Source organism: Octodon degus, unplaced genomic scaffold (assembly GCF_000260255.1).
Source record: "Octodon degus isolate 3935 unplaced genomic scaffold, OctDeg1.0 scaffold00070, whole genome shotgun sequence".
Lineage (NCBI taxonomy): Eukaryota > Metazoa > Chordata > Mammalia > Rodentia > Octodontidae > Octodon > Octodon degus.
In genome coordinates, this window is record NW_004524646.1 from 5,513,916 (window position 1) to 5,537,530 (window position 23,615).

At 40.0% G+C, this 23,615-nt stretch overlaps 1 protein-coding gene and 1 pseudogene across 1 annotated transcript in view; both read left to right on the forward strand.

The window, feature by feature from the left end:
* Positions 1 to 23,615, forward strand: part of Btbd7 (BTB domain containing 7) — a 145,252-nt gene that overhangs the window by 102,255 nt on the left and 19,382 nt on the right. The window contains exons 4-5 of the mRNA XM_004635149.2: positions 20,757 to 20,965; positions 22,766 to 22,841. Coding sequence (XP_004635206.1) covers positions 20,757 to 20,965; positions 22,766 to 22,841 — 285 coding nt within the window. The remainder of the gene's footprint in view (positions 1 to 20,756; positions 20,966 to 22,765; positions 22,842 to 23,615) is intronic.
* Positions 5,307 to 7,612, forward strand: LOC105742737 (annotated as a pseudogene).

Consider the following 23,615-nt stretch of genomic DNA (forward strand, 5'->3'; position numbering starts at 1 on the left):
TCTATCTATCTATCTATCTATCTATACATAATGGTATTTTGTAAATAGGATCTTTGAAGTTAGACATGCCTCCAAGTCATGGCTGTACCACATATAGATTCCATCTAAATGCCTCAAGTTGAATTTCTTCCTCCTTTTCATATGTGCTAGCATCAAACACTATGCCTAGCTCACAGTTGGTGCACCTTCCTAGACATTTTTATTTTATAAATTTCAAGATCTTGCTACACAGTTCAGACTCCTAGTGATCCTCCTGTCTTAGCCAGCCCCAGTGCTGGGATACAGACGTGAGCCACCACACCCGGTTTCGGTGGCCAGCACAGCATGTGGCACTGGGAATCAAATTCAGGCCCTTGCACTTGTGCCTGCCAGACCTCCGAGCTATCTCCTCAGCCCTCTGAATGCTTTTAAAACTGGCTTGTGTCAACACACTTTAGTTGGAATTTTCTAAAGGTAAGAATTATTTTCCTTATGCAGTGTTCAATAGCACAGTTCTAAAGTCTTAAAAGATTACCAGCTTCAGACTTCTGAATGATGCTTGTATCACTTTTAGCCTTAGCACCCATCTGATTACCACTATAGGGAACATTAGTAAGGTTTTAACTACTCTTGTTTAGCCTTCTACTGCAAGGAATACATCCAAGAACAACACTGGATTTTGAAACTTGATGCCTTAATTCTAGAAAATAAATGGACATGACATTGTTTTTCTAAATCTGTTGCTATAAACTTGTATCAAATATGACAGGTTCATATATTTTTATGAGTTGAAACTGTGTGATTCATTTTTGTTTACTTATACCTCATTTTAAGGGGGACTGCTGGTTAGTTTAGTCATTAAAGTGCCTACTTATGCAAATGCAGTCAGGCGCAGGATACTGTGGTTCAATCCCCAGATCTTCATGCCTTGCCAGACCTGCCCTTAAGGCATCCTGAGCCAGCCGCCCCCCAAAAAAAATCATTTTAAATTACTTTAAAAGTCTTCAGTGTTGTGAATACCACTCCTAAATTACATCTTTCTTTTAGGGTATTATTAGACTAAATATAAGCAGATGGAGCTGGGGACATAGCTCAGTCAAAGCATTTGCCTAGCATATGCAAGGCCATACTTTGAGCCCTAGCACCTCCCCCTGAAAAACTGTAGGTAACCATGTTATAAACCTGATTTTTTTTTAAATATATTTAGTACAGGGTCTCACTGCGCAGCTTGGACTCGTAATGATCCTCCTGTTTTCAGCCTCCCCAGTGCTGAGATTACAGGTGTGTGTGCCATCATGCCTGGTCTTGTGGCTGGCTCAGCATACCCAGGTATGGGGCCAGTGCAGCATGTGGTGCCGGGGATTGAACCCCAGTCCCTGTGCTTGCCTAAGCTGGCACTTCATCCACCAAGGTATCTCACTAGCCCTCTGATCATCTTAATAAGTCTGTAAAATGAGATAACAATGCTATGTGAATTTTCAAGCAAACAAAGGTAAAAATGGGACATTATTAAAGTGGAAAAAATAGTGTGTCAATTCTCATATGCTCTTTAACATAGAATTAGCCTTGTGGCTTCTAAACTTTATTCATTTATCAAACATTTATTGAGCTCTTACTGTATGCCCTGAGATTAATGAAGGCAGTAGTCCAATGATAAGTACCCATAAGGCAGTTATGGCAGAAGTACTATAATAAAACAAAACACTGTATGCTGAGAGCAGGAGGGGGCATTGGTGAACATGGGAAGAGAAAGTCAGATTCCCATATAGAGGGGAATTAGCAAGATACAGCTTCCCAAACAAACAAGATCTGGTGAATAAAAAGTGGTAATAAAACTGGAAATGTAAGGAGCAAGCTGAGCAAAGGAATAATAAGTACAAAGCCCTAGAGATCACTGCAGAGCCCTTTTGCCTGGGGAGGATGGTGTTGCAGAGATGAGAGGTGTGACAAGAAATGAAGCAATCAGCAAACAGGAATGCATCTTGTCTAGAGCTTTGTCTACCATGCCGACACAGTAGTCTTCAGCCTGGCTGTAGCAGGGTCTTGCTATGCAGTTCAGACTCATCATGATCTTCCTGTCTCAGCCTCCACAGTGCTGGGATTACAGGTGCATGCCACCATGCCCTGTTTTGGGGTGCACCATGCCAGGGGTTGTGGGGACACATGGCACATGATACTGGAGATTTAACTCAAGTCCTTGTGCTTGCCAGGCAGGTACTTAACTGCTGAGCTATCTGCTTGGCCCACATAGATTTTTATCAACTTACAAATTACCCATTTTTTAAAAATCCTATTCTTTCTAGAACATTACATCCTGTAATTACAGCTTATAGGAAATGCAAATGCAATCAAATAAATAATTTTTTTAAAAAAATCTATGTATTGGCCAGCCAAATAGCTCAGTGGATTAAAGTGCCTTCAAGCAGGCACAGGGGCTGGGCGTTTGTTCCCTGGGCCTGCCATCCCAGCCCTGCCCCTGGGGCACACTGAGATGGTGATTGAGACTGGGGCATGGTGGTGCACACCTGTAATCCCAGCACTTAGAAGACTGTAAACAGGAGAATCACTACGAGTCCGATCTAGTAGTGAGACCCTGAACACCCTATAGATCCTTCCCTAAAAATACAGAAAAAGAATTTTAAAAATAAATAAATAAAAATCTGTATATTGTAGGGGTTTTTTGTGGTTTGTTGTTTTTATTGTTTTTCTTTTTGTTTCTTTTTTTAGAGCTGAAGGATTACACCCATGGCCTTGCACTTGCTAGGCAGGCAGATGCTTTATCACTGGGCCATGTCCCCAGCCACCACTAATTATTTTTAAAGGTTTTATGCTATATTTCTTAAGGGGAATTAATTGAGCAGTATTCTTTGCCAAGAACTGTGCAGTACTTTACTCACACTGTCATTTGCTGTAGTTACTATCTTCATGTATAGTTGAACTGGAGCTGTTAAATACCGTTACTTACCTTTGGTTACAGATAAAAAGTATTACACCAAGATTTGAATCCAGGTCTGTTTGACTTCCTGTTTGGGGGAAGAGGGAATATGACCTCTGAGAAGAAATTATCTATGAGGTACATTGTTTTGAAGGCAGTGTTCAATCATGTAAGAAGTGACCAACCAGAAGGTTGTGTCTAGATGTCTCCCCAAGGCCTCATGCAGTCATGGGGCGGCTTCTAGAGTTTGTGATTGATTCATGGTCCAGTGCTGGGATTATGGTTGTGAGGGCTACTCCCCGCTTGGGGCAGGTAGCCTGCATTCAGTATAAGGGAGGGAAAGTGCCTTGCGCTCCTCTCCTCCCCTTTTGCTTTTGTTGCTTTTGCTATCTTCCACTCCATTAACTGTTCCTCTGCCACACCACCCTACCTTGGAGCCAGCTGATTATGGACTGACACCTCCACAAACTGTGAGCTAAGTAAACCTTTCCTTCTTTAACCTTGGATGTCTGATATTTTGTCTCAGCAATGAGAGAAAAGACACATGATTACTCCCAAAAGTTATGGTGTTTTCTCCTTTATTATAATGGAAATAAAGATATTAATTTACTGTCACTAGGAAGTTAATGGTTAAGGATAGTGAAAAAAATATGGTTGTTACCTTGTTACCCAAAGAAATGGTCATCTTTTATTTTAGATAGACCTTTCCGCATACTATTAGGGTTTTTATTTAATATTTTGATAAATCTGTGGCAGGAAAGTGCAGTGTATTTAAGTTGTCAGTCTTTCTATTCCCCTTAAAGATCTTTGACCCACTCTGGTCTTTTAGACTGTGCTCCCTTTCCAGTGCCATACACCCCTGCACATCCTATATTTGCCTTGAATTGGTATCCATCAGTACAGTGTATACCCTCCCAAGGAAGCTTGATTATAGTAATAACTACCATTTGTGTAATGTTTACTGTAAATAGCTACCATTCATGTAAATTTATTGTAAATAATAAGTGCCATTACCATAATTAATCTTATTTCTCAAAATAACTCCATTAAGATGAAACCTATTATACACATTTTTTGTATCAGTAAGCAGGCAGACCTTTCACACATCACGTACCTAATGAGAATTGGGATAGGATCTGTGGTCAATCCAAGTCCAGTGGTATCTCTCACATCTTTCTTCTGGAAGAGGGCTACATATAAGAACATGTTCAGGTATCCTGTTCAGTTCCCCTATATTATATGTGATGCATGCATCCCTACAACTGACACACTTAAAAATGCTTTTATGCTGCTCTCCCAGAACACTCACATTATAAGCATTAAAAATGTCGAGCAGGACAGAGTTGGTGGCATATATTTGTAATCCCACCTTCTCAGCAGGCTAAGATAGGAGAGTAGCAAGTTCCAGGACAGCCTGGGCCACATAGGATGACCTTGTCTCACTATACAATTTGTAAAGAACTGGAGATATGCCTTGGTATAAGCACACTTGCTTAGCATGTGCAAGGCCTCAGTCCTACCCCCCAGTACCACCTCCAAAATAAAAAGCTGTTAAAGAATACTGATTTGTGAAGTAAATGTAAAGCAGCCTAAACCAGGCCTTATAATACATGCTTCTAATCCCACCATTCTGGGAGCCCAAGGAAAAACAGGATTGCAAGCTCAAGCCCAGGCTGGTTTAAAAAGACCCTGTCGCAAAATATAAAATAAAAGGTCTAGAGATGTAGCTTAGTGAGAAGGCTCTGGCTTTAATCCTCAGTACTGGGAAGAAAAAAAAAATTGGCTTGTATTAAATATTTCAGGTCTACTTAAGTATATTCCTGTGTGTTTCATGGCCTGCAGGGAAATTTTTTATCCAGAAGTTGATAAAAAAAAAAAAAAAAAAAAAATTCCCTTTAGGCCATAAAAATGTGCTGCTTCTTTTTCTTTATTAATTTAAAGTTTAAAGTTTTCCCCAAAAGTTTTTGGCCTCTGCGTCATCTTTTTCTGCTTTACCCTATCACACAGCTTGGCAAAAGTTACAGGATTAAAGAATGCACATTGGGGCTGTGGAGATAGCTTGGTGGTCTCAGCGCCTGCCTGTCAAGCATAAGTACCTGGGTTTTGATTCCCGGTACTGCATATGCTGGCCACCAAAACCAGGTGTGGTGGCACATGCCTGTAATCTCATCCCTGGGGATGCTGAGACAGGAGGATCGCTGTGAGTCTGAACTGCATAGAAAGACCCTGTACCAAATAAATAAAAGAATTAGAAAAAGAATGCACATTAGCACAAATCATTAGTGATTGCTTCCTTCCTATCAAAAAGAAGTAATATTCACAGAGTGGAGTGCCTTCTCATTCCATTATTCACTTGGGCTTTGTGTTCAGTAATTGACTTTACTGAGCACTAATGGAAGGAACTGCTGGCAGTTTCTGTAGCCTGGTGGTGGTGGTATTTGACTTTTTGCAAAGGTAATACACACGAAGCAGAATTTTAAAAGTGAAGTCTCCTGCCATTCTAAACTTCATTTCTTTGCTCCCCTTCCTTTTCTCTTCTTTTTCTTTTTCTTTTCTTTCTCCTCCCCTCCTTTCACCTCCCCCCCACTACACCTTGTTCTTTTTCTTCTTTTCCTCCTCTTCATTATTTCCGTGCTCTTCAATCTTTTCTCTCTCTTTTGCTTTTGCTTTCTTATACTAGGAACTGAACTCAGGGCCTTTGCACTAAGCTACATGTGCAGCCCTTTCTATTTTGAGACAGAATGTAAATTACTAAGTTGTCTGGGCTGGGCTGGAAATTGGGATCTTCCTGCTTCAGCCTCTCACAGTGCTACTATTACAGGCATGTACAATCATGCCCAGGTCATTTGATAAAACATTTAAGACAAATACTTTGGTTTCATTTCTCTTTTCTAGAATAGGTTGAATCTATTTGAAACATTTTGAGTGACAGATTTTTAAAAATTTTTTAAAGAGTACAAAACAGTATTAAAACAAAAAGATACAGAATTTCGCTTAACAAAATAATATGAATTTCACAGTATTTATTGCAATGCATAGTGTTGTCTTCCAACTAGTTGTTCATATTACCAGATATATGCACACAAAATTAGAAGAAGAGAAAAGGAAAGAAATATATAAGAAATTAAGGTAGAAAAAGGACAAACAATTGAAAAAAGGAGACAGAATGACAAATTTATTTTTTTCAAATAAACACAATACTTTATTTAAGCTGTCCATATGAAGGAAAATAATGTGCATCCCTATAACATATTTGTAAAAATACTAAGGATCTTCAGTATACAAAAAGTTTCTTGTGGCTAGTTCACATCCATACAGGTCTTATGCTTAAGGAAAGAATCAATTTTAGTATTACCAACAGTTACAGTAGTACAGTTTCTTGAGTTCATAATTGTATCTGCTTAAAATCCTTACCCAGGTGACCAGATCTTTTTGGGATCTAATGAGAGAACTAGGAAGGTCAAGAAATGTCACAAACCATAAAGCTACAGGAAGGTCATTCAATTACCAATTTAAAGATTTTCTTTTTTAAGTAAATACAGTTTATGCTTGTCTGTAATATACTATCAGGAGCAAAATAGGGAAGGTCTGCTGTAGATAGTACAAATGATAACATCAAGTATGTACACTGAGGTCGGGAAAAGCGCTTCCTGACCTGGGCCCGTGCTGGCCTCCCCTCCGCTGCGGTCCCCCAGGTCTGCCCTCCCACCCCATCCAGCCCGGGTCATCGTGGCCAAGGCTTATGACCACCTCTTCAAACTGCTGCTCATCAGGGACTCCGGGGTGGGCAAGATGTATCTGATCATTTGCTTTGCAGAAGACAACTTCAACAGCATGTACATCTCCACCATCGGAATTGATTTTAAGATCCGCACCGTGGACAGAGGGGAAGAAGATCAAACTGCAAGTCTGGGACACGGCTGGCCAGGAGCGATTCAAGAAGATAACCACTGCCTACTATCCTGGAGCCATGGGTATCATCCTGGTCTATGACATTACTCATGAGAAATCCTTTGAGAATATTCAGACCTGGATGAAGAGCATCAGAGAAAATGCCTCTGCTGGGCAACAAGTGTGACATGGAAGCCAAGAGAAAGGTGCAGAAGGAGTGGGCAGACAAGCTGGCTCGAGAGCATGGAATCTGGTTTTTCGAGACAAGCGCCAAATACAGCACAAATGTGGATGAGGCTTTCAGTTCCTTGGCCCGAGACATCATGCTCAAGTCGGGGGCCCAGAGACTGGGAGATGGCAGCAAGGTCTCTAGTGGCGCCCTGCAGCCCTATGACAGGAAGAATGCGAGCAAGTGCTCCCTGGGTTGAGGCCCTGTCGCTGCCTGCCCGCCCTGAAGGCCAAGCCCAGAGACATAGCAAGAGACATAGCAGGGACTCGGGATAGGTGCACAGGCAGGGAGAAAAGATGGAGAAGAAAGGGAAGGGGAGAGAAGAGGTGAGGAAGGCAGGGGAAGGATAAAGCACGTGAGAGATGAAGCGGGCAGGACGGAGGGATGGGGGGGCCTCAGGCCTCTAGGCCTCTGCTATGCCTGGGTTTTCAGGACAAACCTAAATGTAAGTCCCCTGGTTTACTCTGTTACTGGCTGGGGTTCAAAGGTCCATCAGGAGACTGGCTGGGCACCACTCTCTGAAGACTTGTCACTTTGCACGGTCTTTCTCAGTATTAAAGGCCTCTTTTGGCACCAATGTCCTCAAAAAAAAAAAAAAAAAAAAGTATGTACACTGAAGTGTAGCATGTAGACCCTGCAGTTCGTAAGGGAGGCCCTTGCTTTTATACTCTAGAAGAAACAAGTGGCCCCGCAAGAACAGTCACTTTGAGAAGCCAGAAGTAAGGTGTGGGAATGGAAAACATACTGGAATAATGCTGTGTAATTAGTGTAGAAAGCAATGCTCTGAGCAACCCTTGCCAACAATCCATACAAAAGTGGCCAGTTTCCTCTAGGGTGGCTGCCTGAGGACAAGAGGTCAGACCTCATGACAGTACAAGCTGGAGTCTGCAAAACTGGTACTGGATTTATTTGGATGGGATGATTCCAGGTTTCCAGCTCTACCACCTGCCAGAATCCAAAACTATAGCTCTGGGCAAACTAGGGATGTTTTATACTTGCCTTCTGCACATCTTTCTGTGCTCTTATGCCTTCATGCCACATGACTGGAATCTAGGAGTGAAAGGAAGTCTCAGAATCAAAGCCAAGAACATAACTCTCTGTGACACTGATGGCCTCAGAGAGGGTGACTGAACCTGAGAGTGGCTGTGAGGAGTGGCCAGCCCAGGCACTATGAGTGCCCATCATTAATCTTTATAAAGCATCCTTCGCCAAGGTCATGGCGATCACCTTAAGATTCTCGTGGGGAGGAAAAATTAAACAACAAAAGCTATGTGCTTACTGTAGAGTCACACTTTCCCCTAAAGGAACGAATGCTCTGAACATCAGCCAGTCTCAGCTTCTCTTTATCTCACCTGTTTCTTTCTTAGAAAATGGGTATAAAACAACTTAAAGGGGGGCTGGAGATTTGGTTCAGCAGTAGAACGCCTGCCTAGCAAGCTGGAAGCCCTGGGTTCAGTCCTCAGCACCAAATAAATAAATAAATACAACTTAAAGGACACACCTTTTAGTCTACTTTCTTGTCACTTTGAAACAACATAATTGCAAGTGAAAAAAGTTAATCTGTAGATGTGAGAATGAAGTACTGTTTACTGTAACTTCCTACTTAATATCTGAATATGTCTTAGCTTCCTTAATAAAATGCCCTTAACCTCTCCCATCAGTCCCAGTGGCCCACCCACTGCCAACAGTGGTCTCAGAACTCTATATCCACACTTGCAGCATCAGGAGGCTAAGACACCTGCAGATGGATATGATTCCCCTACTAGAAAGGCACTTGCTGTCTCACAAAGCAGTCATAGCTATCAGAGTTTAACTAGACTACAGCTCCATGATTGTTCTAGGGGACTTGTGCCCTCTGACTCACCACAGGCAGGGGTTCTGCCCCTTGGACTTCGCAGGCTGCTTTGGAAAATGTCTGCTCCTAGCACCAAAGGGTTTAATCTGAAGATTATCATTATGAAGGAGAAACATGAGGTTTGGAGACATGAGTGTGTAGAGAAAAATAAAAGCTAGAGGTGTTCTGTTTTGTTTTCCCTGATGGCTTAATTCAGTCATAAATGTACCTTGATCAGAGTAAACACACCAGGCTTTTCTCTTTTACTGACTGCTTCATAAATGCTCACAATGTGTTCATTTTGCCAAGTTCATTTCTTAACATTATTCAGGGTTCAGTTTTCTTCATTATGTTACATTGTCAGGTCATCTTAATATTTCTCAAGTGAACAAATAGCAGCATTTTGTTTCATTAACCCCTTGGCATTAATAGTTGATTTTCTCATTTTAGGCATCAAAGGTTAAAGATGGCATCTCTTCTCCCAAAGCCAAATTCTAATCAATCTATGCAATTTCTTTTTCTTTTTCGGACAGGGTCTACAAGGTCTCACTGTATAGATCAGACTCTTAGTGATCTTCCTGTTTACAGCCTCCCAAGTGCTGAGATTATGGGTGGGACCAGCACAGCAGGCCCCTGGGGATTGAACCCCAGCCCATGTTCCTACCTAAGCAGGTGCTTTAATCTGCTGAGCTATTTGGCTGGCCCTAATCTATACAATTTCAGAGCCATATCAAAATTTTTTTTTACATAGGAGAAAAAGTGCATGATTCTCATCGATATGTACATTCCTTGAACATGGGTAAAAAGAAACTGCTACAGTATATTTCATGTAAAGTTGGAGCTGCATTTGCTAAGGTGACATACAATTCTCATCACTAAAAAATAAATAATACAAACAAAATCATAAAAGAACATTCAAAGTTTTAGCATTTGAAAAAAGCTAATCACCTAGAATTGAAAAAAATTAATAAGGCAAACACCTGTTGGTTTATTTTGGTGTTTAATTTTGGTGACAGCAGGATCTACATTCTTTGGTCATCGGAGGTGGTAATATCAAGACGGGAAAACGTTGTCAAGCACAGGGAAAACTGCTCTGTGGTGCGTAGTGTATGCTAAGACCCATAATATTGATGAATCATAGACAAGAGGAATTTGTTAAGAGACCTAAATTCTACTCCAAATATTCTTTTTCTTCAACAAGCCATAATTTTTGAAACTATAAATGCTGTGATCACTTACCTTTGAGAACTGCCACATATTCTTTCCTGTCTGGAATACCCTTTCTTCCCATTCCCTCTAAATGGTGTATCCTTTATTACCTCAGATGGAAAGCCATTCGTGGGTGTTTTTACAACACTGAGAATTCAAATAACCTCCATACTACTGTATACCATAGCTTTTTGAATACGTCTTTTCTGCCTCTATTCGATGACCGTTAGCTTCTTGAGATCAAGAGTTGTATTGTAATCTGGGAATGTAGCTCAGTGTCAAAGTAGTACTACAAAAAAGGAGGGGAAAAAAAGCCAAGCCAAGTGTGGTGACACACAGCTATAAATCCCAGCACTTGGGAGGTTGAAACAGGAAAATCACTGTGAGCTTGAGGCCAGCCTATGCTACATAGTGAGTTCAAAGCCAGCTTGAACTACATAGCAAGACCCTGTCTCAAAAAAAAAAAAAAAAAAAAAAAAAAAAAAAAAAAAGGACAGGCGTGTTATTTATATTATTGTATTTAATTTTTTTCTCAGTGAAAATTTAAAAAGGTAACTTGGAGTCCAGGGTTAAATCGAACATTAGCTGGATTCCAAAATCCAGAATGACAACTACAAATACTATTTTTTTATAGACCAGTGTCAAGACTAAAGATTTTTGTGTCTGCTCTTAGCCTGGGTTTCCTCCAGAAAGTGAAGCCTAGGATAAGGACTTGGATTTCAATAGTTTATTTGGGGAAGTTCTTGGAGAGAGTAGGTGTGGGAAATTGGGAAGAAATGAGAGAACTGTACAGTTACATGCTCTAAGCTGATTACTACTGGGTTCAACTGAGCTTTGCCCTGCTGGCATCCTCTGACTAGCTACATGGACTATTTCAAGAATTGTCCATACACGAGAAGGGAAAGGAGGCCGTTGTTCACCAGCCTCCATTCCCTCATTGGAAAAGTGATTTGCCTGATGTGTGTGCTCCCTTTTGTCTTGTGTTTGCATCTGTAGGTATGGGTGCCTAGCCAGTTCCTGACATGCCCACTCTGAGGTGTCAAAGTTGAGGTACAAAGCTATGACTGAGGCAGGGTCTGTCAGATTACACTTTTGAAGCAGGGTCATTACAGAAAAAGGCAGAGAGAATGTGAGGTGGGCACAGAGCTGCCTAATTCAGTCTTCTGTATCACAACAGTTTGTGTACTGTGCTGCATTAAATCTAGTCCACCAAAGTCTTTAAGGCGGTGACCAACCCACCTCCACAGAAGGTTCGCTTCAAGCAAGATGGTGGAATTAGGCACAATCCCACTGCTGCAGCTGGCTGAACTCTAACTTACTCTCTCATCGTAGCTTTTCAGAGTTTGCTCAGGGCAGCGGACAGCTCTGGCTTGTTGGACAATCTGAGGAAGTAATGGGATCCAGTAAACCTGAGAAGCCATGTGCATCTGGCCTGCTGACCTGGGACTGTGAAGAGGAGCTCATGGAAAGTGGCTTTTTTGTCCTGGGAGTTATAGCCAGGTGCCTCATGTTCAGCATTGGGCCAGTGTGATCAACAGGGAACAGTTGCAGGAGCTAGACATACAACTGATAAGCCAAGCCAGTACCCACTAGTACCTTTGTGTCACCTGTTACCATGCCGAACTACAGAGATTTTTGGAGAGTAATGGCAGCTGCCACACTTCTGCCTTCTAAGTCCCACACATTTTTCTTTTGGTTACCACTACCTTGGGACCATACAGGATGGAAATTGGGAAAAATAGTTGAAGCATGAGCAGGTTGAAGTACTAAAAATTACAATTTCTCCCTTTACCAAAGCTAGATTTTCATCCCCTTTTGCCATATACTTCAGTGGGGCTGTGCAGCCTACTGGAAAATGCTTCAGTGAATCCTTTGGGCTCTGAATGAGGCTCTTCTTTCCTGCTCCATTACATTCAAGTTACACACACAAGTAGACCTCCATTATGCATGCGATTCTTGAATGTCTGCATTCCTTCCTTCCAGAACAGGACTTGTATTTCCCCCCTCCAACCATACTATAAACCTGACTCAGATTATTAGTCTCCTGGAGGTAATGAGCAGATTCAGGGGCTGATCTTGAAAAGACAGCCTTCTTACCAGGTACCTGCTGAGTCTCCAGTCAAAGGCAAACTGCCTTCTCCATTGAGGAATTTTAGCTAATTTTTTAGCCCAAATCTTGGAGTTTATCATCTCAACTCATCCATTCATTCCAAGTTTTAAGTGTTCCTATCAGGACCTGGATTTTTCCCCCCTTTTTTTGTTAGTCCTAGAGATTAAACCCAGGGCCTTTGTATTGAGCTATATCCTAGGCTTGCTTGCTTGCTTGCTTATTTATTTATTTAGACAGCATCTCTGTAAGTTTCACAGGCTGTGTCTCAAACTTGGAATCCTCCTGCCTCAGCCTTCCAGAGTGCTAGGATTACATGCACACACTACCACACCTGCTAAAACTCAGGTTTTTATCGTAAAGACTTATTGAGGCTTTCATTCAAATAATCTGTGTAGCTCTGATATTCTTTAGATTGAATCTTGAGCCTGAGTTATAACAGTCTACTCTGCAGTTTCAAGATATAGATTCTCTTTAAACACTGACCTGGAAAGTTTCCAGACTTGGAAGCATGCCTAGATTTCAGAGTCATCCAAGCCAAATCCAGAGCTAGCTTTTCCATGGCTTTAGTCAAGCTGTTAACGAAAAACTATCTAAAATCAGGACTTTAGGACTGGAGAGATGGCTCAGCAGCTTAAGTGCCTGTCTGCCAAGCGCAGGGATCTGAGTTCAGTCCCCAGTACCAAAAAAAAAAAAAAAAAAAAATGAGGACTTTATAGTTAACAATGTTCCTGTTCCATTTAAGTGCACCACTACTGCTGAGCTAACCCTTCATTTTCCATTTATACCTACAATTAATCTACTTTCAGTGAAAAGTCTTCCTACTATGCTGCTGTGTACAGGGATTATCATCTCCCCCTTATAAAGGGAGGGGCGTGGTTTATTGCCATTTACCAGGGAGTCAGTAATTCAGGAATTGTTTTCTAGAGTCATTTCTGTCAACAGCCATTGTGGCCTGGATTTCTTCCACTCCCTACAATGCCTGCTGACAGCCAGCCCAAGTGTATTTCGTGTAGGTGGTTCATTTGGTGAGTGCTCCTGAGCATAAGAGGAGTGACTAGGAAGCCAGGAGAGCCACAGGAGAGGGCTCACAGGCTTCTCACTCCCAGGGGCCAGAGTGTAGACTCTTCCAAATCAATTGTTCGGAGCTCTCAGAAGTTACAGTCCATAGATGGAACTGGCAGTTCAAAACATGGAGACACAGGTTGGCTTATCTTCTGTTTATACCTCATCTTCTGTCTTGGATCTGTAATTCCTGGTTGCTTTTTTAAAATAGATAAGTAGAGATGATGTGATAATGATGTTTAAAAAAACTTCAACTTTGAGCAGTGCTTAGTGTGGATTGAAAAGCTGGGGGAGGGACAGCAAGGTAGTTCATGGAGCTGGCAAGATAGCTCAGTGAGCTAAAGCACCTGCTCAGGCAAATGCAGGGACTGCAGTTCGACACCCAGCTCCACATGCTGCACCAGCCCCGCCCCCAGGGCAGCTGAGCCTGTCAGAGTCCAGGCGTGGTGGTGCACACCTCTGATCCCAGCATGGGGGAGGTGGAAAACTGGAGAATCACTATGAGTTTGGGCTGCATAGTGAGACCCTGTAACAACCAAATACATGAAAAAGAAAGAAAAAGAGGGAGAAGCTGTAGAAAAAGATAGACTTTTCAGGAATTCATGTGTGGAGTGCTGAGGATTTAAACGAAGGTGGTTGTGGTTTGGGGTTTTTGCAAGGTGAACAGTGTAGAGCAGGACATAGTTTACATTATTAATTTTTAAGGAATCACCCGAGAATCATATACAAGTACAGGAAATCTATCCACACACTAAATACTAAAGCCTCCAGATGAGGGCCTGGCACCTAGTATCCTTCATGGGTCCACCTAGCGCTCTTAACAATGCCTTTCACAAGTCCAGCTGGAGGTCCCGAGCCCACAACAAAGTCTCATGCAGGTCCGCTTCACAGATCTGTGCTGGAAAGGCCCAGAGGTCAGTGGTAGAAGCTAGAAGACTGTGCCAGTTAGATGAAGGTTCTGTACTAGCAAGATGAGGGATCTGAACTGGAGCTAGGAAGCAATGCTCAAGGTAAGCACCAGAGCTCCACCAAGAGTACCACAGCTATCCCAGCAACAGTGAGGTCCCGAGCTCCTCCAGAGATAAGGAAAGCTGAATTCCCATCAAGAAAGCCAATATGACAAGCTTCTCCGTGAGGCTGAACAGTGCACCACCTTCCCCTCTGGAGCCAGGAAGCTGTGCTCAAAATGAAGACCAAAGCTTCTCCAGAGTTCATTGGGAAAGCCAGCATGACAAGGTTCTCCAGCAGCACAGCCCAAGAGAACTAGCAGCTTCCAACAGCTCCAACAGCTTCTCCAAACAGCATCCCTAACAGTGTTCCAACAGCGTCTCCTGTTCTGCCTTTTGTACTGCTGGCAACATCCCTCAGGTGGGCCTCCCACACCCAGCACCACACTAGTTAATTCAACGGGGTGTAATAAGTTGACCACCTGTTATACATCCACTACAGTGGTATTAGGGGAAATGGGAAATAAAGAGGCTAATCAAGGAGCGTTGTGGAGGAGGTGTCAGTGGAACATAATAGATTTAATGTCAAGGTCAAAGGAGAGCAGGTGGGCACAGTAAAAAATTTATGATGTCTAGCCTAGAGAAAGGATAGTGTGTAGATACATGGACTCTATAGTCACCATAATCCCAGAATGCTGGTGGATTATTTCAGCTTCATATGAGAAGCTAAGACTCACAAGGATGTGCTTCAATCTGGCTGGTAAAAGAGAGTCAAGAATTAGTAAAATAACTGTCCCCATTCAAAGCCCATTCTTGCTGCTGCTGCTTGTCATCCTCACTTCCTTCTTGTGTGATAATTCCTGCCTCAGGATTCAGAATCAGTAATTGGCTTATTAAGAAAGAAATGAAGCAACTTTTGTGCAAACCTGTTGGTACTTTAAATTTTATTTCTGATTTCTATGCCACTGATCATAACCCTCTACGCTACTCCTAGTCTGAAGCTGAAGTCTGATGGATGCAAGACTGATACTTGTTAAACAAGTTAGGAGGGGATAGCAAGAATATTGGATGAAAAGCATGAGGGGGAAATTAAGATAGATCCTGACAGTTCAGAGAGCTGTTAACATTGAGCCAAACTTCAGTTATTACAAAAGTCTGGAGAAAACCAAAAAAATTGATCATAAAAACAAAGTGTTCTTAGCATGCAGTCTCATTAGCAGCAGTAATTTGTGTTCCTGAATTTTAAATTAGTTTTACTTCTTTAAGGCTTGATCATTTATTCATATTGATTTTATAGCTCAAAAATAATAATTATTATTTTGTACTGGGAATTGAACTCTGGATCTTGCGCTTGCTAGGAGATGCTAATGCCACTGAACCCCAGCCCTAGCTCAAATCTTTGAAAAGAGGAATTTTTATCCATCTTAAGCAGTAGAAAGAAAATATTCTGGTAAAAGAGAAAAGAAGAAATACACAAGTAAAAGGTGAATCTGTAAATGTAAAATTCAAAAGAATTTTAGGAAATTGACTTCATGCTGTCAACAAACCTCACAATAACATGGTTGAAAACTGATACCTGAGGAAAAATGCATTGATGCCTTTTATTAAATGCCACGTCTTATAGATAGAATTTTTCTTTACAGGAAAATTGATGATAATAGCTTTGGAGTTCATCCAGAAAGTTCATGGCTTATTCGCTGACCATTACAAACACCCTGAGGACTTGGTGGCACTTAACAAGTGTTTATTCCCCGCAAGTTTCCAGGTCAGCTAGTACAGCCCTGCTTTCCTTTGCAACAGCTGGGGCCACTTCAGTAGGCACTGCTGGTCAGCAAGAGTGGCTTGTTCACAGTGCTGCTCATTCTTATGGGACCAGCAAGCTAGTCACAACATTCTTCACATGGCAGAGCCAAGAAGCCAATCCCAACTGTTGAAGGAGGAAGGAGTGTGGGCTAGAGCATTCTGTACAAAGTGTGTCCACAGTGAGATAAATATACAAATGGAGACTCTAAAGAAATGTTTCCAATAATTTGATGTTGCCACAATATCCAGTGGGCATTTTTGCTGAATTTTATTGCAGATATTGCCCATAACAGATTGGAAGCTTGCAAAAACAAACTGTTGCTTAACACAGTTTGAGAATTGTTGAGATGCAATATATGCATTCTGCTTGCTAGAAAAGAATTTGTACATGCATATATACAGACCTTCTTATCTATGCAGTGGTCTGAAGGAATTTGTGTTTGTATCAGTTTGTCACCAAGAATCTGACTAGCTTTGGGTGTGCTAATAGTTTTGATCCAGAATGTTCCACTAAAAAGGCATTGTGTGACACCTTTGGAGTCCTACTTGTTGGTCTTTTCTTCCAGCCTCCTTTCTGCCCTGTTGGTATATGTATGTTTTCATCCCCATGATGTTAACCCTGACAAAAGGCATATTATCGCTAATTAATATGAAAGTACAATATAACTTAAAAATATACCTTTCAGTACTCTGGGGTTTGAGGTCTGGGAGATGGCTCAGTAGAATAAGTGCTAGCCTGGCAAGCACAAGGGCCTGAGTTCAATCCCTGGTTCCACCAAAAACGAAGCAAAAAAACACTCCAGAATTTTTTTTTTTTTGTGGCACTGGGGATTGAACTCAGGACCCTGTGCTTGCCAGGCAGACACCTATTCTATTGAACTATTTCTCTGTCCCTGGTGTATTTCTAAGATGCTTTCTTGTTCATTAGAGAATTGGTTCTAAGTTAATAAATTTTAATGAGACTTGATCAGTATAAGGTCTAAGATTACAGGCATAAAATGGGGAGAGATTTTTTCAGAGAGGAAGGGAAAGATGTGTAAGTATAACTTTTCTTCCTAGCTCTTTGACCTTGGGCAAGTTATTTGATCTTTGTCTTTTCTTATCTATAAAATGAAAATATAATGTCACCTTCCTTGAGAAGTACTAAAATTAAATGTTCTAAGCACATAACATAGAGTTTAGCATATATACATAAGTTTTCAAAAATGTTGGCCACTATTGGGCGGGGATTGTATTTACTCATTGAGACGAGGTCTTACTATGTATGTAGTTCAGGCTGGCCTTAGACTTACTGTGTAGTTCAGGCTGGCCTTAGACTTACTGTGTAGACCTGCCTCGACCTCCTGAGTGCAGCGATTCACTACCAGGCCCAGCTGCTTTTTTAAATTAGCTATCCACTTGATTTTTCAGGCATCATAGATCAGAGATAAGGTAATGCCTGTATCCTGCAGGAACTTTTGGTCTAGTGGAGGAGTTAGACAAATGTGTAAGAAAGGTAAGTATTAAGAGAGTTTAGTGCTATTTCAGATGGAAACATAGGGCACCAGAAAAATTTTAGGTAGCTCTGACCTTGCCTTACACCTGACCTATCCTCTGGGGAGCAAGTTCAAGGTAGGTTCTTAAAATAGGTTTTGCTAAATTGAGTCTTAAATGGTACAGAAGGTTTAAAGAGGAAAATTAGGAGCATTCCAGAAGAATGGAGCAACACATGAAAAAGCCTGAGAATTTGGTAAAAGTCTGAGAAATTATAAGTGATGTGGTTATCATTTGGATTGTATAATAACCTATGAAGGGAGATGATCCTAGTTTTATAGATGAGAAGATTTCAGTTTCAGAGTTAAGTGATTTATCCAAGTGATTTTGCTTCTAAGAAGCAGAGTTGGAATTTAATGTCTAGTCTGTGATTTCAGAACTCACTTTTTCCTACTGTGTTGTACTTATTTGTAACTTCAGAAACATAAATTCACAATCATGCTGTCTTTAAGTCTCTTTCTTTATAGTTCTTAACACTTATTGGCTAGGAGTCTCTCTCTCTCTCTCTCTCTCTCTCTCTCTCTCTCTCTCTCTCTCACAAACACAGACACACACACACACACACACCAGGAATTGAACTCAGCACCTTGCACCTGAAACCACTTTTCTAAAAATAATTTTATCTTTGTGATAAAAGAAATTTGTGTATCTTGTACACCTTATCTATCAACTAGTACCTATCCAGTGAAAATGTTCTTTGTACTTTGTCCCTTATGTGATGAGCCAGCAGTCTTTGTTGCTTTTTGGAAGGATCTTTTTTTGGTAGAGGAGAAAAATTCTAATTGTTACGAATGTCTTATTATGAGCCACTTGTTTCCCAGGACCTGCCCTTGCAAGAATGGAAGTCAGTTATTTCTCCTCTCCCTCCTAAAGGCCTATCAGACATTTAAAGACAGTTCTTAATGTCTCTTCTGAGGTTTCTGTTACATAAGCTACATAATCTTATTTGTTTGGAGTTTTTCTGCTTTGTAAGTCTCAAGCTTTGTACTATTCTCTTACCCTTCTCTGAAAACTGTGTGATTTGAACAGTGCCCATCTAAAACACAGGGTACACAAAGAACAGAAGAGAGCAGTCTCTAATGAGGACTTGGTGCTTATACCTTAAAAGCCTGAGATTGCTTCAGCTTTATAGCAGCTGTATCACATTTTGCATTCCTGCAATTAAAATTCCCAGATATTTTATGTAGATGGTAATTATACTATTCATATATAGTCTACTCTGCAGTTGTTTTTTCTTTAGTCTGAAGTGTAGAGCTTCCTGGTTTTTCTAGTTATATTGCAATGTGATTTTGACCAATGTTTTTAGCCAATTATGGCTTTGCAGTATGTTTAGGTCATCTCAGGGTTTTTTGGTTTTTGGGGGGGTGGATTTTTTTTTTTTTTTTTGGTACCAGAGATTGAACTCAGGACCTTGCACTTGCCAGGCAAGCACTCATATCGCTGAACTATCTCAAGTCATCTCAGGATTCTGAAGCTTACTTTCCAAATTTTGGTGGGGGAGGGGGTATACTGGGGATTGAAACTAGGCCCCTGTGAATGCTAGCCAAGTGATTTACCACTAAGCTACATCCCCACCGCTTCATTTTAAGACTAGATCTCTGAATTGACCAGGCTGGCCTCAAGACTTAGAATTCTCTAGTGTCAAGTAACTAGGATTACAGATGTGTCCTGCCACACCCAGCTTACTTTTGATATCATTATCCAACTACTTGGTAAACATGGCAAGGACAGTGACCACCCCCTCATTGTACCCTCCATTGATGCTGCTTGTAAGTGGTTCTTTTCACCACTGTTCTGTTGCCTGCCTCACATCTGGGAAGTTCTATTTGTTTATCCAGTACAGTTTTATTTAGCACCTACCAGGTTCAAGAAAGTGCTAAGTATACACTAAAGACAGCATAAAACATATAAGCATAGACTTAAGACCTGTCTTACGATACTAACATAGTGGCATCATGAAATATTTTGTTTCATGTTTTGTGGATATCATGTTACTTATCTATTTCTCTTTACTGAGTACCTTACTAGAAAAAAGAAAGAAGCGGGTTTTTTTTTTTGTCAAAACCATATTGGCTATTAATGATCTTGTACACCTAAATATGGAATTTACTCCCTTCTCTTTTGACCTTTAAGGATTTTTCTCTCAAGTAACTTCGAACTTTGGAAGTCTTTGAAAATTCATTGATGACCTTTCTTCCTTCAGCTAGATCTTTTAAAGCTGAATTTATTGGAAAGTAACCTATATAGCTTAATTTTTGAGAGTTTGGAAGTAGTAATGTTTAAATATTTCTGCTTTTTGTTTACATGTTATCAGAATTGAGGTTTGTTTGCTTTGTTTCTTGAGACAAGGTCTTTTGTAGTTCAGGTTAGCCTTGAACTTGCTATGTAGCCCAGGCTGGCCTTGAACTTGCAGCACTCTTCCTGCCTCAGCCTCCCAAGTGCTGGGATGATTTTTATTTCATAGTAAACTCAGTGAAAAATTTCTGTCTAACTTTAGCTATTTTGCTTTTTACTATCGTTGTCACTCAGATTTTATATCTTTATTTTTTGAAATCATCTTTTCTAAGGAGAATAACTGACTACCCTCAGATTTTATTTTCTTCTTGGAGCACTTAAAATGCTATATTGCTTTCTCTGGGATCTTGGCCTTTTTCACTTAAATTACATGTTTCTTTTTAATTTTGCTAGAATTAAACCCAAATGAGCATTAAGTTTTGATATTTTGTTTGTTTTCTGAGGAACTAAATTACTAACATTGTAAGATTTAGGGTTAGTAAGATAACCCAAAGAACAGATGTCTTCATGGTCGGCAGCCCGTCAGTCTTCTCATGTGCAGATTTGTGTCAGTCACGTGTCATTCATTTTCTTCCTCTGGTCAGTTTCTACCACTTTGACATCAACACCTACTCTTCTTTCCCCTCTGGACTAGTGCTTTTCACTATCTTATTCGAATTATTGGGTTTGTGTGTAGATATTTATTCTCTTGGACAACTGGGAGGATTGTCTGGGTTTTTCTACCGATCCGTCTCTATAGGGCAGCAGAATTCCCAGTGATGTTATAATCCATAATCCCATCCCACCAAGTTTTGGTGATTTCTAAGAGATTTTATTTAATCTCCTTGAATTCTTGGTACTGTAGCCAGATTAAGTATAGTGCCTGACACACTGATGTTCAATAAATAATATTTATGGTTAATCTCAGAAGTCTTTGCCTTCTCTTTTAGGCTGTGAGGATATCATTGCAGAGAGCATCTCATTAGATACCTTAATTGCCATCCTCAAGTGGAGCTCTCATCCGTATGGCTCTAAGTGGGTGCACCGGCAAGCTTTGCATTTCCTCTGTGAGGAATTATCCCAGGTCATGACTTCGGATGTTTTTTATGAACTCAGCAAAGATCATCTGCTTACTGCTATCCAGTCAGACTACCTACAGGTAATCATTTCTGCACGTCTCAAAATCATTGTCATTTGTATGTGCACCAAGAACTCATCTATGTTTTATTATTCTTCTATGAGGGAGGGGGCCCAGGCTGTGTTCAAACCACCAGGAATGCCCTCTTCATATTTGTACAGCAGCAGCTGTCTGTCTGTCTCACTGGACCTTCATGCCACCTATGCAGTTATATCACTGAGGCGGTAGGCAAGAACAGAAGCACGTCTCAATATTGACTTTCTTGTCTTCCATTAATGTGGATTCACCATAACGGTTTCTTTTGATAGATTATCAGCTACAGTGCTTCCCTTGGTTCATGAATGCTTTTGTTTGCAGTTTGACTTGCAAACAGACATGTTTGGCAAAATTCTCTTTTTGTTTGCAAACTCTCCGTCAGGTCACAAACCCAACCACAGCCAGTTTCCCTCACAAACTAAAATGTGGCCATCTTTTCCAAAATCATAGAGCAGATTAAGTTCATGAGCCAAGGTACTACTGTACTTAGTTTGTAGATAATAATTTAAGTAATAGTAAGGAATAATATTCAATTTCTGATCTGTTTAACTACTTATAAAAACTATATATATATTGAGTTTTTAGTTATATTTATATATATATTTATATACATATATATTCTGCCAAATATAGTAATGTTTTCAACTAATTTTTAACTAGAAGTAATTTTAGATATACTCTGTGTCCTTATGTCAATCTAACTTTGTAATTTATAATAGATTCTAATACGAAAAGTATTTTCACGTAAGCTATTTTAAAACTTGACTTTGAGGGACTGTGTGAATTTTATGATGAAAACTATAAAACAGTTTTAATGTTATAAAACCATGAGCTCACTTCAGCAACACATACACTAAAAATAGAATAATATAGACAAGATTAGGAAGGTCCCTGGGCAAATTTGTGAAGTGTTCTGTTTTTTTCTTGGCCTATAGAAAAGTTCATTGATCCATTTCATGTCGTTTTGTTTGTACTAGAAAAATTACAAAATACTATCATCTCAATCAGAAAGTGAAGTAAAAATTAAATAACCTACTCTGCATCTGTTCTTTTCCTTTGATATTACTTTGATGGCAGTACAAATGTTGTCACAGCTGGGCTTGATTTATGGAATGTCTTTGTTCATCAACCTTGTCTCACTGTTAAGACTAGTTGCTTTATGTTTATGGGAATTAGAATATATTCTCTCAGATTATTATCTTTAGGAGCTTTTTATTCCTTCTTGGAAAGTAAAAAACTTAGGGAGCAGCCTAGATTTGCTGTAAGGTTTTAAATAGGGTACAAAGACATGAGGGGTCATTGCCATTTCATAGATTGTCCTTCAAGCATCCCTCACCAACCCATAAAATACCTGTGGCGGTCATAATCTCTTTTGTCATGGGTTGACATGTTGTTTCTCCCGTCCTTACAAGAGGTAGTAGACGTTGTATCTTTTACTTCCATATATGTTTTTATTTCCAGGTTGTTCCCAAGATATTTAAAGCAATTGTATAGAAACCATAGTGAGATAAGTACAAAACAAGAAAATAGGAAAAGGGAGGGTGTAGAAATAAAAATAATAATTTTAGTTGGACGTAAGAGTAAGGTTGTTGAATAAAATTCATGCAGTGAAATTTTGAGTATTTGTTGCTGGTGCACTATAGATTTAACTCTGAAATTTCGAAAAGCCTATGAAAAGAGAGAAATATGGTAAGCTGTACTTCCTCTTTATATTATCACTTAGGGAAAGTCATTAATGAAATTAACAATTTAATTTAATTAAAATATGAACCTTTTTTATTTTAGGCAAGTGAACAAGATATCCTTAAATATCTAATTAAGTGGGGAGAGCATCAGTTGATGAAAAGAATAGCAGACAGAGGTAAGTTCAAAAAGTTAGTTTATGCCAATCAGCTTGCATAAGTTTTTGATGGTTTTCTATATTTCCAAATGCTTACTGAAATGCATACTACACATCTTTTTTTTTTAATCTTTTACTAATTTTAAAGAGAAATAAATAACAAGACAGTTTCGGGCTGGTGAGATGGCTCAGTGGTCTAAAGCACCTACTTAGAAAAAGCTTAGCAAAGCACAGGGACTGCGGTTCAATCCCCCAGCACCACATGCCAGCCAGCCCCGCCCCCTGGTGGGCTGAGCTGGCCACACACACACACACACACACACACACACACACAAATAAATAAAAAAATTTTTAAAAAAAAAGACAGTTTCAAAACAGGTTAGTAGGACACATAGTAATTAATACATTGCATATTGTTGTCTTTGTAGTACTCATCAGTCTTGAAAACATATTATAGTGAAAATAGTTTTTTGACATCAATAAAATACTTCAGTTGAGGAGTATAGCTTGGTAAAGTAAACATCAGAAAATTTTTACAATTTTAAAAGATTACTTTTTTATGTTCTGTGTACTTAATGTAATGAGCATATTACAATGAAAATTTTCACATAATGATTGAAATATTGCAAAAATATATTGTTGATGAAAGTGCTCTGGAATTAGTGTTGATGGTTGCACAATAGTGTGAATGTACTTAAAGTCATTATATTGCAAACTTTTAGTTATTTAATCTTTTTGAGACACGGTCTCCCTATGCAGCTCAGGTTGGCCTTAAGCTCATTTTGTAGCCCAGGC